The sequence below is a fragment of the Podarcis tiliguerta genome (assembly GCF_965153285.1).
Source record: "Podarcis tiliguerta genome assembly, chromosome: 5".
Lineage (NCBI taxonomy): Eukaryota > Metazoa > Chordata > Lepidosauria > Squamata > Lacertidae > Podarcis > Podarcis tiliguerta.
The window spans coordinates 14,263,613-14,278,074 of NC_139538.1; the positions used below are offsets into that span (position 1 = coordinate 14,263,613).

The 14,462-nt window shown below is 45.2% G+C and overlaps 1 protein-coding gene across 2 annotated transcripts in view; it reads right to left on the bottom strand.

Annotated features, from left to right (window-relative positions):
• Window positions 1–14,462, bottom strand: part of FNDC3B (fibronectin type III domain containing 3B) — a 285,915-nt gene that overhangs the window by 31,805 nt on the left and 239,648 nt on the right. For both annotated transcript variants that reach the window (XM_083441945.1, XM_083441946.1), the window contains exons 15-22: window positions 14,321–14,459; window positions 13,097–13,168; window positions 12,227–12,345; window positions 9,713–9,818; window positions 8,221–8,396; window positions 6,773–6,886; window positions 3,958–4,107; window positions 2,522–2,802 (exon numbers count right to left, since the gene is read on the bottom strand). In XM_083441945.1, the coding sequence (XP_083298071.1) occupies window positions 2,522–2,802; window positions 3,958–4,107; window positions 6,773–6,886; window positions 8,221–8,396; window positions 9,713–9,818; window positions 12,227–12,345; window positions 13,097–13,168; window positions 14,321–14,459 (1,157 nt within the window). The remainder of the gene's footprint in view (window positions 1–2,521; window positions 2,803–3,957; window positions 4,108–6,772; window positions 6,887–8,220; window positions 8,397–9,712; window positions 9,819–12,226; window positions 12,346–13,096; window positions 13,169–14,320; window positions 14,460–14,462) is intronic.

Below are 14,462 nucleotides of genomic sequence, written 5' to 3' on the forward strand. Positions count from 1 at the left end.
GGATTCCTTAAAAATAGCAGTGGGTTTTATTTAAGAAGTATATGTTGCTGTATGAAATCTAGAGGATTTAAGGGGGGGGGAACATTTCAAAGAAAACAATTTTTTGAAAAAGAAATTGCAGGATAACCTCATCATAGCAATTTGCCTACAGAATGTAAGGCAGAAAGTTTTAAAGGTGAGCATCATGGAACAGGGCTGTGTATATACTGCTTGCGCCATTAATCGCCCAAATCCTGGAGCAAGACATGGCCAGTCCAGCATAGAAGAAGAAGAAGTAGAGTTTGGATTTGATATCCCGCCTTTCACTCCCTTTAAGGAGTCTCAAAGCGGCTAACATTCTCCTTTCCCTTCCTCCCCCACAACAAACACTCTGTGAGGTGAGTGGGGTTGAGAGACTTCAAGGAAGTGTGACTGGCCCAAGGTCACCCAGCAGCTGCATGTGGAGGAGCGGGGAATCGAACCCGGTTCCCCAGATTACAAGACTACCGCTCTCAACCACTACACCACATTGGCTCTCAAGCATAGTAAGTTTCATGGACTGGCTGGACACAGAGGAGTGAAGGGAGGCATGAGCTGGGCAAGAAAGATTCCAAGCCAGGGGACTGGTGGTGGGATGATGATGAGTGGTCAGAGGGAGAAGAGGGAGCAGACTGGGAGAAGGTGGTGTTGGAAGCTGAAGAGGTGACAGGGTTTAGTGAGCAGGAGGAGGCTGTGGCAGAGAGAAGTCCAGAATTAGAGGCTGGAGAGGAGGGGGCCCAAGAGGCAGAGCAGGGGCAGGCTGCTGAAGAAGCCAGGGGATCTGCTCTCCTGCTCCCCTCCCTGCTGGTCTCCCTGAACCAAAAGAGGCCAGAAGAGGGCGGACCAGGGACGGACAAGACACAAAGTCTCAGGTTGCTTGAGAAGGACTCAGGGAAGGAGGAGACTCAGAGAAGGAGGAGATCTTCACTCCCCATGATCACCTCATAGGGGCAAGAGTTGCTATGCTTACTAGGCCTGAGCTGCTTTATTTCTTTGAATAAAGAGTTAATTTCACTGGCACCTTGAGAGTTACTGCTGACCCATCTTCAGGAGCAATTTTTTCATAAGAATATTAGGGGCTTGCTGGACAAAGAATATTCATAAGAATATTAGGGGCTTGCTGGACAAAGGCTCATTTAGTCTAGCATCTCCCCCCAGATGGACAGATTTCTTTGCACCTTCTCTGTGATAATTGCTTAACACAACCCTTCTTTTCGGCGTACAGCTGCCATTGTCTTGAGTGGGTGTTGTGTAGCAGTAGCCACAGATGGGCAATGCCCCAAGTCTGGTCCTGTTTGCAGGCTTCCCGTGGGAATCTGGTTGGCCACTGTGAGAACAGCATGCTGGACTAGATGGGCCATTGGCCCGCTCTTCTTATGTTCTTATGAATGACATTGGGTAAATAATTCCCCTAAGCCTCCGTTCCCAGTTTTATGGGGCTGATACTAATGGTCCACTAATGGTCATGAAGCACCCTGGAAGCACCTCACAGGCAATAACTAATAATAAAATTCAGTGTGCATTTTCCCTGTCCCTTGCCATTATTAGAGATAATTTGGATTGAAGAGCCATTAGGAAGAGGCCCGAGGATGGGGCAGCTTTGAGCAATCTTAGAATTAACATTCGCCGTCCGACCTTTTACCGACATTCATTCCTAAATTAAAATAATTTCTCAGAAGTCCACAGGGGAAGAAAAAAGAAGAATCATCATAATAATTATCAGCTAAGCCACTTATTTATCCACAAAGATACATTAACAGAGCTAATATGCACACTTAATAATCACTGCCCAAAATCTGAAAAATGAGCACACTGCACCGTGCAGCAAAACCTTTAATTGTTCCCCATATTTAGGATGTACGTTATAATTAGTTCAATCTGTTCTCATTTGCACTGCGATGCTAGAACAGCTATCATAGTTTCCAAACATCTAAAGACCAAAAAGAAGGTCAAAACCCTGAGTGAATGATGACAGTAAACAGATCGGCCCGGGGCTCCATGAAGCACTCCCACAATCTGAAGCATGGGTAGCTACAAGTGAGAGGGCCTTGTGGGCAATGCTACCCAAAGGTGGGAGATGCTCTCTAGGTTGTCTATCCCTGTCCTGTGAGCTCTCTGTGTGTGTTGGATGTGTGTTTGTTGTGCCTGTCAATCACTTGACGGGACAATGATTTTGCTGTTATATTGTTTGGATTGCTTGGTTGTTTTGAGTGTATGTTTGTTGTGTTGCATTAATATGTTGTTCATTGCTCTGGGGGATGTTCAGACCAAAAGGTTTTGCATAAATAAGCAGTGACACAACACAAGAGGAAAGCAGCAATGAGTGTGCTTTTTTAAAATGTTGTGTTACGCCATGCTCCCATGGCAGCCATCTTGTGTTATCCCATGTCCCCTCTGGAAGCCATTTTGTGACTGGCACCCAACAATAGCACTTTCTCAAAATTCAAAATGCGCCCACCGGACCAAAAAACCCCGCCGGCTGCAGTTTTAAACTCACACTTACCGGAATGTGGTTTCTGGAAGCAGGTCGCTAACGACGTAACTTGTGACGTTCCCCACCGGGATAATAACATCGCCAAGGTCGACGTTGTAAGAAATAATCTCAGACCCATTATTGCACGGTTCTTCCCAGTTCAATACAAGGCACACAAAGGGTGAAATTGGAGAGGAATCCAAGTGCTCATCATCGGATACGCAGAGAGTGGTCACAGCATCAGGGACTGATGCTGGGGCTGTACAGGTCACCAGGTCACTGTAAGGTCCTGCTCCTGCTTGGTTTATTGCCTGCGGAGTGAAACATTCATTACGTCACGTGCTCATCACACCCAAGGCCTCTCGGTGCATGGAGATATAGAAGACTGAAGTTACAAAGTCAAATTCACCCAAGACTGGGAGGTCACAATATTCCCATCTGTAAAATATTGGAAGTGAAGCCTTATGTTGGCTGGGGGCGGGGGGGAATAATATGAAGACTAGAGTGCTTAACAAAACAAAAGGTGGAACATGGGCTGACAACAGTCCGCTTATAAACAGTTAATTGTTCAGTGCAGACCAGCAAATACAAACCCCATGACCTGGAGAGTCGTGACTATGCTATATAATAACGCTCTCGTTTTTAGACAACTATCACAGCAATATAAGCATTGTGTATAGTGAAAAGCAGCATTAATTACTAGCTCCTCTTGACTGCATTTAATGTTGAAAATCATGATATATTTTTTTTAGAAGTTTACTTTAACTGTTACTGGGGAAAACAGTTGCGTTGTTGTGTTTCTTTTACTATATAATGAATGGATTCATGGCTTGTAAAATGTTGGCTTTTATGAAAAAGCAGCTCTTGCACAGAACATTTCAAACATAAAAATCTGAGAGAATGGAAAAGAGATCTCATGTAAAAGATTGTTGACTTTATGCTACTCTTTAAAAATAATAATGAATGTGTACAATTGAATGAACTCTTCCATGCTGGGTATAAGTGGCTTTGTATATCTTTTATATTTTCAATAAAGATTACTCCAGTATTCTAAGTTGCATATAATTCCCCCCCCCCCAAAAAAAAACCTATCTTCCCCATTTCAATCTTCTGAGCCAATGGCTTGGATTGAAGGATAAGCCAAATCGTGGCTTAGCAGGACTGAGTAAATGTGTGAGCCTGGGGGGTTTCTGCCGCCTGAAGCAGCAGCCTTACCCTGCCTAATGGCTGGGCCAGCTCTGGTCTCGATGTCCTCACAGACTGCAATTATCCATAGAATTAGAGCTTGCAGTATTTGGAACTAAAATTCCATTTTGATTCTACCAAGATCCTAACTTGTTGGCAAAAAAACCCACATTATTTCACACTCGCGTAAAGAAGAAAGGAGGTACCTCCCGGCAGCAACATAAAGCAAGCCCTCTTCACGATCTAGCCGTCTTATCCTAAAGTTAAGCGTCTCGATTTACCTGTAGCCTACAGAAATAGTGTGCTGCGGCTGATAACTGGCTGATTTCAAAGGAGCTGCCTGTGCCACTGTACACGAGTTCTAAGGACTCTGCGTCTTCTCCCCACTCCAGTCTGTATTCTGAGATGTCAGCACCAAAGCTCTCGGGACTCTGAAACACAAACACAAACCTGTTGGGTCATCTCTGAGCCTACAATGGTCTTACACAGGTTAACAGGAAGGCAAGTGCTAAAAACAACAACAGAGATCATTTAAATTGTGCCTGGGTGTGTGGCTGAGGAGGGGGTGAGAGTCTCAAGAATGGAGGTCCATCCTGATTTAAAACTATTTTCTTAGCACTGGTGGTATCCAGCAGTGCTCTTCCAGCTGCGTTTCAGTGCAGATTTTGAAAATCAGGAATGAGCGGAATTCACTGAGAGGAAATCAGCAGGAAGCTGAGACCTAATCAAGATATGAAATGCTGAGGAACAGAAAGTTAAGCCATCCAGAATTGTTTCCGGGAGGGTGGGGGGGGGAGAGGCTCCGTTCTCAGTCTGCTTTGAGTTTCTAAGGGTAAAGGTAAAGGGACCCCTGACCATTAGGTCCAGTCGTGGCCGACGCTGGGATTGCGGCGCTCATCTCGCTTTATTAGCTGAGGGAGCCAGCATACAGCTTCTGGGTCATGTGGCCAGCATGACTAAGCCGCTTCTAGCGAACCAGAGCAGCGCACAGAAGCGCGTTTACCTTCCCGCCGGAGCGGTACCTATTTATCTACTTACACTTTGACATGCTTTCGAACTGCTAGGTTGGCAGGAGTAGGGACCGAGCAACGGGAGCTCACCCCGTCACGGGGATTCAAACCGCCGACCTTCTGATCGGCAAGTCCTAGGCTCTGTGGTTTAACCCACAGCGCCACCCGCGTCCCAATTCTAAGGGAAAGGAAGGGTTAAATAGTGATTCTGCAAAAACAAGAACGGCCCTTAGGAGTTGGCTCTTATGGAGGAAGGTGGGCGAGGCAAACCTCAGGACCTTTTGGCCTCAGCCAAGGAGAAAGGGGTTAGTCTTACACATCTGGGTCACATTGCCAGGCAGAGATGCTGAGGACGACGTGATACAAAAAGGGGCTAAGGAGGCAGACAAAACTCCAGCCAGGGATTCTACAATCACACATTTAGGCTTTCGGAATAGTGGTTTAAGATTCAGTCTGCTAAATTATTGTTTTCTCAAGGAATGAAAGGCTACGGATTGTGATCATCACGCAACCCGCACTCATTTATTTCAAACTTTCAAACTCTGCATACTTCCGACGGAAACGTAGCAGTTGACCTTTTTGCAGGCTTACGAGTTGTTTTCGACAATGTAAAAACCTTCACCGCCCTTTGTACATGGGGGAAGCCTTGACAAGTCACCTGTGACTTTCTGGTAAATTTACAGAGCTAACAGAACTCTAGATGCACCTGCCAGACTAAATTGCCTTTAAACAAATGCTATCACTTTGAAGCAGTGGCATTTAAAGCTCATTTAGCATTTTCTTCAGTACACACCTGAAATAATAAAGACGTGTGTGTTCCATGATGCCACTTCTTAAAGATTTCTGTGCTAAAATGTACACAGGCTGTGCTCTGGAACGTAAACTATGGTCCACGAGGCAGCATGCTTAAGTGGTTCGAGTCAGGTATACAACACTATTCTTTTAAAGCACACTTGAAGCAGATTCTCCCCCCATCCTCAAAATGCTCTGGGAACTGTAGTTCACTTCTCACAGAGTTACCATTCCCAACACCCAAACTACAGTGCCCAAAATTATTTGAGGCAGGGAGGGAATTTTCCATAAAGTTAATAGTGTGTTTGCAGCCACAGACTAGGACTCAAATCTTAGCCACGAAGCTCTTTGAGTGGCCTTGGGCTACTCACTTTTTCTCAGCCTAACCTACCTCACAGGGTTGTAGTGAGGAGAAAGGGGAAGAAAACCAGGTTGAGCTCCATGGAGGAGAGATACAGATACAGGTGACATGATTGAAAATGGAGCCCAATTTAAAAAGCACCAAAATTTGAACGGCAGCTGCAAAGGTGGCAGAAAAAAGTCAGAATGGACAATAGGAGACCACCCCCTATCTGGGATGGGGCCATAGCTCAATGGGAAAAACATAAACTTTGCATGGAATTTCTAGTCAAAAGAATCAGGCAGCAGGTGAAGCGCTGTCTGAGACCCTGGAGCTGCAGGTGGGGGGTGCTATTTTTGATAGCATCTGTTAAAGTGAATACTCACTGCTGCAATTAAGGAACCAGCAAAGGAGGGAGAAAATTTCTAGCCTGGTTCTCTATGTTCTGTGTTAAGTTTTCCATTTGCAGTTTTTATTTTCAATGGCAAGGGAGCATTCAAAACATCGTTCACCCACCGTGGTGTGACTGATTTTATCATATCGGGATTCTACCAACTTGTTTTGCTGCAGAAGCAGACCGGGATTCTTGTTTATTTAAGGGCCTATGCACACTTACCTTTCCTCTGCTCTTTCCAGGCACAGTCCATGCTTTAAAGCGCTTTGTCTGAGTGGCTCTGTGTTTTGTTTTGTTTTTGCTCTGGAGCTTTCCCCCATGAAAACCAGCTCTTTAAAGCTCAATCGGAGCAAACAGCAATCTGCAGAAAACTCGAATTCACGTTTGCTCCGATTGAGTGCTAAAGAGTGGCTTTACATGGGGAAAGCTCAGGGTCAAAAACAGCAGCAACAACAACACCCAAAGAATGCGGACCTGTGGCTGGAAAGATTAAGTGTGGATAAGCCCTAAGTGGGGGCTGTGAACTGAAAATTACGGCACTTAAAAAGCGCTCCTCTTACCTCCCAGCTAACAAGTACACTTGTATCAGAAATGAAGGCAAGGGAAGGTGGTCTGCACTGCCCGGGGGGCCCAGCAGCGGTTGTGATTATTGTGGCTTCGGAATACGTCCCATACTAAAGGAAGGAAAATAAAACATATATATTATTACACAATATAAACCGCACATATTATTTGTTAGTATGTTTAAATGAAGGATCTTGAGGGACATTTCTCTTCATTTTCCTCCCCGCACTTCAAAAGCCATATCCGTGCAGCAAACAACCTCTTGGCCCAATAAGAGGATTTCTTCCCCTCCTGGCCAAAGTTAAGTCCCTCATCCTTCATAGCGAGTGCCTCGGAATTGCTAGCAAACCCTCCTTCTCCACAGATATAATGCTCTTGAACATTCAGTATGGAATCCCAGAAGCCTAGCCCATGGCCAAGGAAAGAAACTAGCTTGTAGCCTGTTGTGTAAGATATTACGGGTTGTACTCAACCAAGTCACACTCAGGGTAGGCCCACTGAAACTGGCCTTGACTATTGATGCCAATAAGCCTACTCTTGAGTATGGCTTTGTGGTGTACAACCCTACATTCGAACACTGAAGAAAAGGACCAGGGAGACATGGGTCATATCCATGCCATCTGTTTAAACTTTCGCCTGGTGCCTAAAGATGTCTTATGCTGGCGTTAGACAAATTTCCCTGGGAAGAGTCTTCCACAAACACAAACAGGGAGCCACTGCAGAAAAGGCCCATTCTCATGTTGCTCCCCTCCTTTCCAGATCTCTGGTGGAAGAGCCACACAAAGAAGGGCCTCAGATGGTTATTGCAGGGTCTAGGTCAGAGACCTTGGACCAGTCAGTACCTCTCAGCCTGACCTTCCTCACACAGAGTTGTTGTAGGGATAAAAAAGGGAGGGGCACATTAAGCTTCTTGAAGATAGGCCATGCAATGTAATAAATAAATAGAAATATTGTTGTAAGAATGAAAAGGGAGGGGACACATTGAGCTCCTTGAAAATAGGCCATGCAATGTGTACCTGAAGGAGCGTCTCCACCTCCATCGTTCTGCCCGGACACTGAGGTCCAGCTCCGAGGGCCTTCTGGCAGTTCCCTCACTACGAGAAGCCAAGTTACAGGGAACCAGGCAGAGGGCCTTCTCGGTAGTGGCACCCTTCCTGTGGAACGCTGTCCCACCAGATGTCAGAGAAAAATAACTACCAAACTTTTAGAAGACATCTGAAGGCAGCCCTGTTTAGGGAAGCTTTTAATGTTTAATAGGTTATTGTATTTTAGTGTTCTGTTGGAAGCCGCCCAGAGTGGCTGGGGAAACCCAGCCAGATGGGCAGGGTATAAATAAATTTATTATTATTATTATTAAATATGTATATTGTCACAAGGTCCTGATCAGAGCTGCAATTCCAACCCAATGGCTTCCCCAAGGACCCACTCTAACGCTTAGGCTTACCCCTCCGTCATTCAGGGCCCTCACTCTGAAGTGATAGGTTGTCCCAGGCAGGAGATCGCAGACCGTGCACTCGAGACCCAGACCGTGATACACCTCTGATGTTGCCTCTTCGGGGCCAGTCATTTCTACACTGTATGCCGAGATGTGACAACTGCTGTCCGACACAGGAGGAGCGTCTGAATAATAATAAAAAAGACATTATAATAATTACTATATTCTTAAAATTTATTCATCGCCCTTCCTTCACCCTAAGGTACCAGAGTGGGTCACAACAGTAAAACACAACAAGGAAAACGGTTTGAAACAACTTACAACCATAAAAATAAGGTGGGTCCTAAAATAATAGTGCCAAAAGCCTCAGGGTAAAGAAGGGCATCCTCCAGAAGCTGTATTAAGTTGGTGTGTGGGGTGGTTTTTTTTGGCGAAATAATATTTATTAGTTTTCTAATTTTTAAACAAATCAATGCCAAATTACATGAAATTTAATACCCCCCCCCAAAAGTTGACTTCCCACTCTTTGTCCAAGATGTGTCCTTACTTCCCCCATTGCTGCTTGATATAACATATCATTTTTATTTATTTTGTAATGCTTTTGTATGCTTTTCCGGAATGAATTAATTACTTAACCTGAGGTACCACTGTACTTAATTCGTTCCGGAGGTCTGTTCTTAACCTGAAACTGTTCTTAACCTGAAGCACCACTTTAGCTAATTGGGCCTCCCGCTGCTGCTGTGCTGCCGGAGCACAATTTCTGTTCTCATCCTGAAGCAAAGTTCTTAACCCGAGGTAATATTTCTGAGTTAGCGGAGTCTGTAACTCGAAGCATATGTAACCTGAAGCGTATGTAACCCGAGGTACCACTGTACTAAAATCTCCATTTCCTATGGAAACCCTTTAGACATCAAACACTAATTATTTACAATATAGTAATCCTGTGGCTTATTAGAGATGAGGATGGCGCTGTGGTCTAAACAGCTTGCCGATCAGAAGGACGGTGGTTCGAATCCCCACGACGGGGTGAGCTCCCGTTGCTCGGTCCCTGCTCCTGCCAACCTAGCAGTTCGAAAGCACATCAAAGTGCAAGTAGATAAATAGGTACCACTCCGGTGGGAAGGTAAACGGCATTTCCGTGCGCTGCCCTGGTTTGCCAGAAGCGCCTTAGTCATGCTGGCCACATTACCCAGAAAAACTGCCTGCGGACAAACACCAGCTCCCTCAGCCAGTAAAGTGAGATGAGCGCCGCAACCCCAGAGTTGTCCGCGACTGGATTTAACAACCAGGGGTCCCTTTACCTTTATATATTATTATATTCCCCCCGGCTTGCCACTTCCAGCTAGGAAAAAGCTGCAGTATAAAACCCCAAAGATGTGCTGCCAGTAGAGTCGACAATACTGAGCCAGATGGACTTTTATTTACTGTAGCTGCAGGTACCTTTTTAACAAACGAAAACGAAATGAAACTGTACGAAAGCAAGCTCCTCTTTCCAGCTTACCCCATTGCAGCTGCACTTCCTTATGCTTTGGTTTGCCAAGTACTCTGGGTGGCTGACACTGGCCCGGAGCAACGCTTAGTGTACGGACAAGTAAACTTTCGGAACACTGGAAAAAGAAGCAATGGGAGTTAGATTGAAGCCCCATCTGGGCTGTCACTTCACACAGTGGAGGTAGGGGGGGTGGATACCAGCCTGCCATCTGCCTATGGTGCTTGTGTGCACAGGAAATGTCCGCGGGGTGGGTGGGGGGAGCCTTTGATGCGTGGCACAGAGCCCAAAAGCACATGAGGGCCATCCCCTTGCTGATGCTAAGCAGGTCTGAATCTCAGCGGTGCCTGGATGAGTCACCACCTTGGGCAGCACAAGCAAAGCTGCCTTGGGTTACACAATGGAAGAAAGGCAGAATTATAAATCCAAATACAGTGGTGCCTCGCGAGACGAAAAGAATCCGTTCTGTGAGTCTCTTCATCTAGCGGTTTTTTCGTCTTGCGAAGCAAGCCCATTAGCGGATTAGCGCTATTAGCGGTTTAGCGGCTATTAAAGGCTTAAGGGATTAGCGGATTAGCTGCTAAAAGGCTATTAGCAGCTTAGTGCCTTAGAAAAAGGGGGTGGGGAGCGAAAAAAACCCCCCAGGAATCGCAAGACATTTTCGTCTTGCGAAGCAAGCCCATAGGGAAATTCGTCCTGCGAAGCACCTCCAAAACGGAAAACCCTTTCGTCTAGCGGGTTTTCCGTCTTGCGAGGCATTTGTCTTGCGGGGCACCACTGTAAATAAATAAATACAGTGGTACCTTGGTCCTCGAATGGCTCCCGAACACCAAAAAATCCGGAAGTGTTCCCGTTTTCAAACGTTTTTTAGAAGCCGAATGTCAGGCGCAGCTTCTGCAGCCAACCAGAAGCCGCAGCTTGGTTTTCGAATGGTTTCGGGAGTCGAATGGACTTCTGGAATGGATTAAGTTCGAAAACCAAGGTACCACTGTAATTTTTAAAAATGTGCATGGACTTCCCCAGTGAGGTGGAGCACGGCATGCAGAGAAGGCTGCTCTTTCCATGTGTTCCTCCTCAACAGGTTGTGTGGGAAGGTCAGTGAATCTGGCAGGGATGGGTGCAAGCGAGAACTGCTCCATGCTACCACTCTGTACAATGGTTCCTCACATGGAGCAAATCTCCAAACAGGGCTTTAACTGACTTCGCTAACTTGATTGCCTGCGGATATATGCCCTTGTTTTTGTTTAGGAAAACTACTCTCCCCACCCAGGATGTGCACAAAAGTAGTCAGGCAATTGCAGATTCTCAGTGCAGTCGTACTTTGGGTCTCAAACGCCGTGGCTCCTGAACAAATCAGCTCCCGAACGGTCGAAACCCGGAAGTGAGTGTTCTGGTTTTCTGAATGATTTTCGGAAGCCGAATGTTCTGCATGACTTCTGACTGGCTGCAGTACGTGCCTGCAGCCAATTGGAAGCCGCACTTGGTTTTTGAACGGACTCCTGGAATGCATTCTGTTCGAGAACCAAGGTACGACGATACACACTTTTGCAGTTTTTGTGCAAATCTGATAGATCAAAAGGCAAAGTATATGGCTATGCCAGTGGTTCTCAAAGGGTGTGGCGTGCCAGGAGAGGATGGCAAGATTCAAGGACAACTGAAGAAACCTTTAAACATCTTGGTGCAGTATAATAATAAAAATAATAGTTTTATACTTTCTGGATGCCCCATTGTCATATTATAAAGAAGTTGTGTTCTATGTTAAAAATCAAGCACTGCTAGGAGTTATTTCTTTTTGTTTTCCAATGCATTTCTTTATGAATAAAAAATTCGCATGGCGCGAGCAAATTTTTATTCTGAAAGTGTGTCCCAGAGAAAAGAGTTTGAGAGCCACTGGACGATGCACTTGAAAATAGTTACATGAGCACAGTCAGGAAAAATAAAAATGAAGGGATTGAGTGGCATGGAAAAGAGGACTGATCCACTCACCTCAGGACACTGAAACTAATAGTCTGCGGCCCTAAGTGGAGCTTATTAGCTTCCCCAGCTAAAAAGATGATCTCCCTATCGGGTAAACCTGAATCTACAGGGCAAAAGCATAGAGACTGGTGTTCTTTGACAGTAACGTCACATGGATTGCAAATGAAATGGAGAATGCACACATCTGCAAGCTGTGTGGGGAATCCCTTGATAGCCTTAGGTCTTGAAGTCACAATGGCGCATTAAGAAGATGCAACCACACACACACACACACACACACGTATTTTGTGCGGACATATAAATAAAGACTGATCTGCACTTTCCTAACTTGCGAGGCACCTTCTGAACCTTGAATAACAATATACAAAGCACTAGCCTGATATCTCAACCAGTGCTTAGAACAGGTATGTAGCGGGTGGGGTGAGATGGGGCAAAATAAACGAGAATCCCCCCCCCACTTCTCCATAATTAAGAACTCAAGGAAAGCTTTTAGGTGAATGGCAGCAGCGGTGGGAGGAGAGGTACTTTTCACTGTTAAGCGATACTTACCTGACTGTGTCCACCAGTGCTAATACAGCATGCCCGGAGCTTATACAAAGTCCCTGGTTTCAAGTAAGTACACGGACATTCTGTAGCCGATCCTCTGTAAGCCACTTCCCATTGATTTGCTGAAAGGTTAATTGGGCTCGCTCAGGTAACTGATAAACAATTACTATAGGGCTAAGGTACTATTTAGATTTCATTAAGCCACAGGCCTTCCAGTAATTAATAGAAACGGTTGCTTTATGGGGAGAAGTGGCCTATAGATTTAACCCCCCCAAACAAGGCTCATTTACCTGCTGAAAAGGCTTCCTTAAAGTGGTTCTCCATTAAAAAGGTACAGGTGGTCATTTTGCTTTGCTGGCTTTGTATCTGCCTTGTACAAAAGCCTCCATTCCAAGTTTTGTGACAGGCAGAACAAAAACCCGAAGGTTAAAACACAGGGTTATTCTCTTATAAAAAATAACTATTTATGGCATTATATGAAAAAATAATAGACACAATTTAAAACGTCTTAACTATGGTTTGTTTGTTTTTTAAAGTTAATTTGCCAGGTATCCAATTAGCAATATATAGTGAGAAACCACTAAGTTAAATCAGGAAAAAAATGCCATTCGCTGTTCACTTCGGAAACAAATTAAATATAAAAATATAATAAATAAATGATATCAACAGCAACAACACATCTCATACTTCCTGCTCCTTAGGCAATGGAAAATAAACCCACAATAAAAAAATCCTGTTTGGGCGATAACCCAAATGAAATCGTTTGATGCAATCTAAAAATATTTGATATACAACCTCCTTTGGATAACTATTATAACACTGTTCTCATTCTGTTGACATTCAATGATGTTTTCTTGCAATAGTTCAACTTACCTTCAGAGCTTCCTTCTGAAATTTCTAACAGGTAATTTAGGATTTCTGAACCACCGTTATCCTGAGGAGGGTCTGTTAAAAAAGAAAAAAAATCTTGTTACAGAAGCTACAGAAAGAGGGCAGGCACGAATTCTTCACAGGTGACTAGTAGATTCAGAATCTATTCTTTTTGACATGTTGGATCCCCTCTGTACATTGCAAGGATCACCCACCAGAACCCATCTTAAATACCACCCAGCAGCCAAGACACTGGAATGAACCCAGCAAGTTATGGGTTGCTACAGGTGAGAAGAATTGATGCTTTTGAATTAAGGTCCTGGAGGAGACTCTTGAGAGTCCCATGGACTGCAAGAAGATCAAACCTATCCATTCTGAAGGAAATCAGCCCTGAGTGCTCACTGGAAGGACAGATCCTGAAGCTGAGGCTCCAATACTTTGGCCACCTCATGAGAAGAGAAGACTCCCTGGAAAAGACCCTGATGTTGGGAAAGATGGAGGGCACAAGGAGAAGGGGATGACAGAGGACGAGATGGTTGGACAGTGTTCTCGAAGATACAAACATGACTTTGACCAAACTGCAGGAGGCAGTGAAAGACAGGAGTGCCTGAGGTGCTCTGGTGCATGGGGTCACGAAGAGTTGGACACAACTAAACAAGAACAACAACAACAACAGCTGAGCAACTGTAGGAACTCCCAGTTGCACTGGCTTATTCTCAGATGATGCTGACTTGATGGGAATCAAGGACATACAGTGGTGCCTCGCAAGACGAAAAGAATCCGTTCCGCGAGTCTTTTCGTCTTGCGGTTTTTTCGTCTTGCGAAGCAAGCCCATTGGCGGATTAGCGCCATTAGCGCTATTGACAGTTTAAGGGCTAAAAATGGCTTTTTAAGGCTTAAGGGATTAGCGGTTTTGCTGCTAAAATGCTTTTAGCAGCTTAGCGCTTCAGGAAAAGGGGTTTTGGAGCGGGGAAAAAATTCAAAATTTTTCGTCAATTTTCGTCTTGCGAAGCAAGCCCATAGGGAAATTCGTCTTGCGAAGCGCCTCTGCAAACGGAAAACCCTTTCGTCTTGCGGATTTTCCGTCTTGCGAGGCATTCGTCTTGCGGGGCACCACTGTATATGTGCAATTCTTTACTCTTTCCACTCCCAACCAGGCAGCTCCTGATTCCACAATTTAAGGATGCGAAACGACGACAGCCCAGTATTACGCAAGAGGCACCTTACCCCATTTGACGCTGAAGCCTTGAGATGTGATTGGCCCTTTCACGGCGGGTTTGGTGGGAGGCCCTGGCCGGTCAGGGCTTGTTGTACAGACCAAGACGTCGCTGGGACTGCTCTTCCCTTCTACGTTGGAGGCAATGAGCTG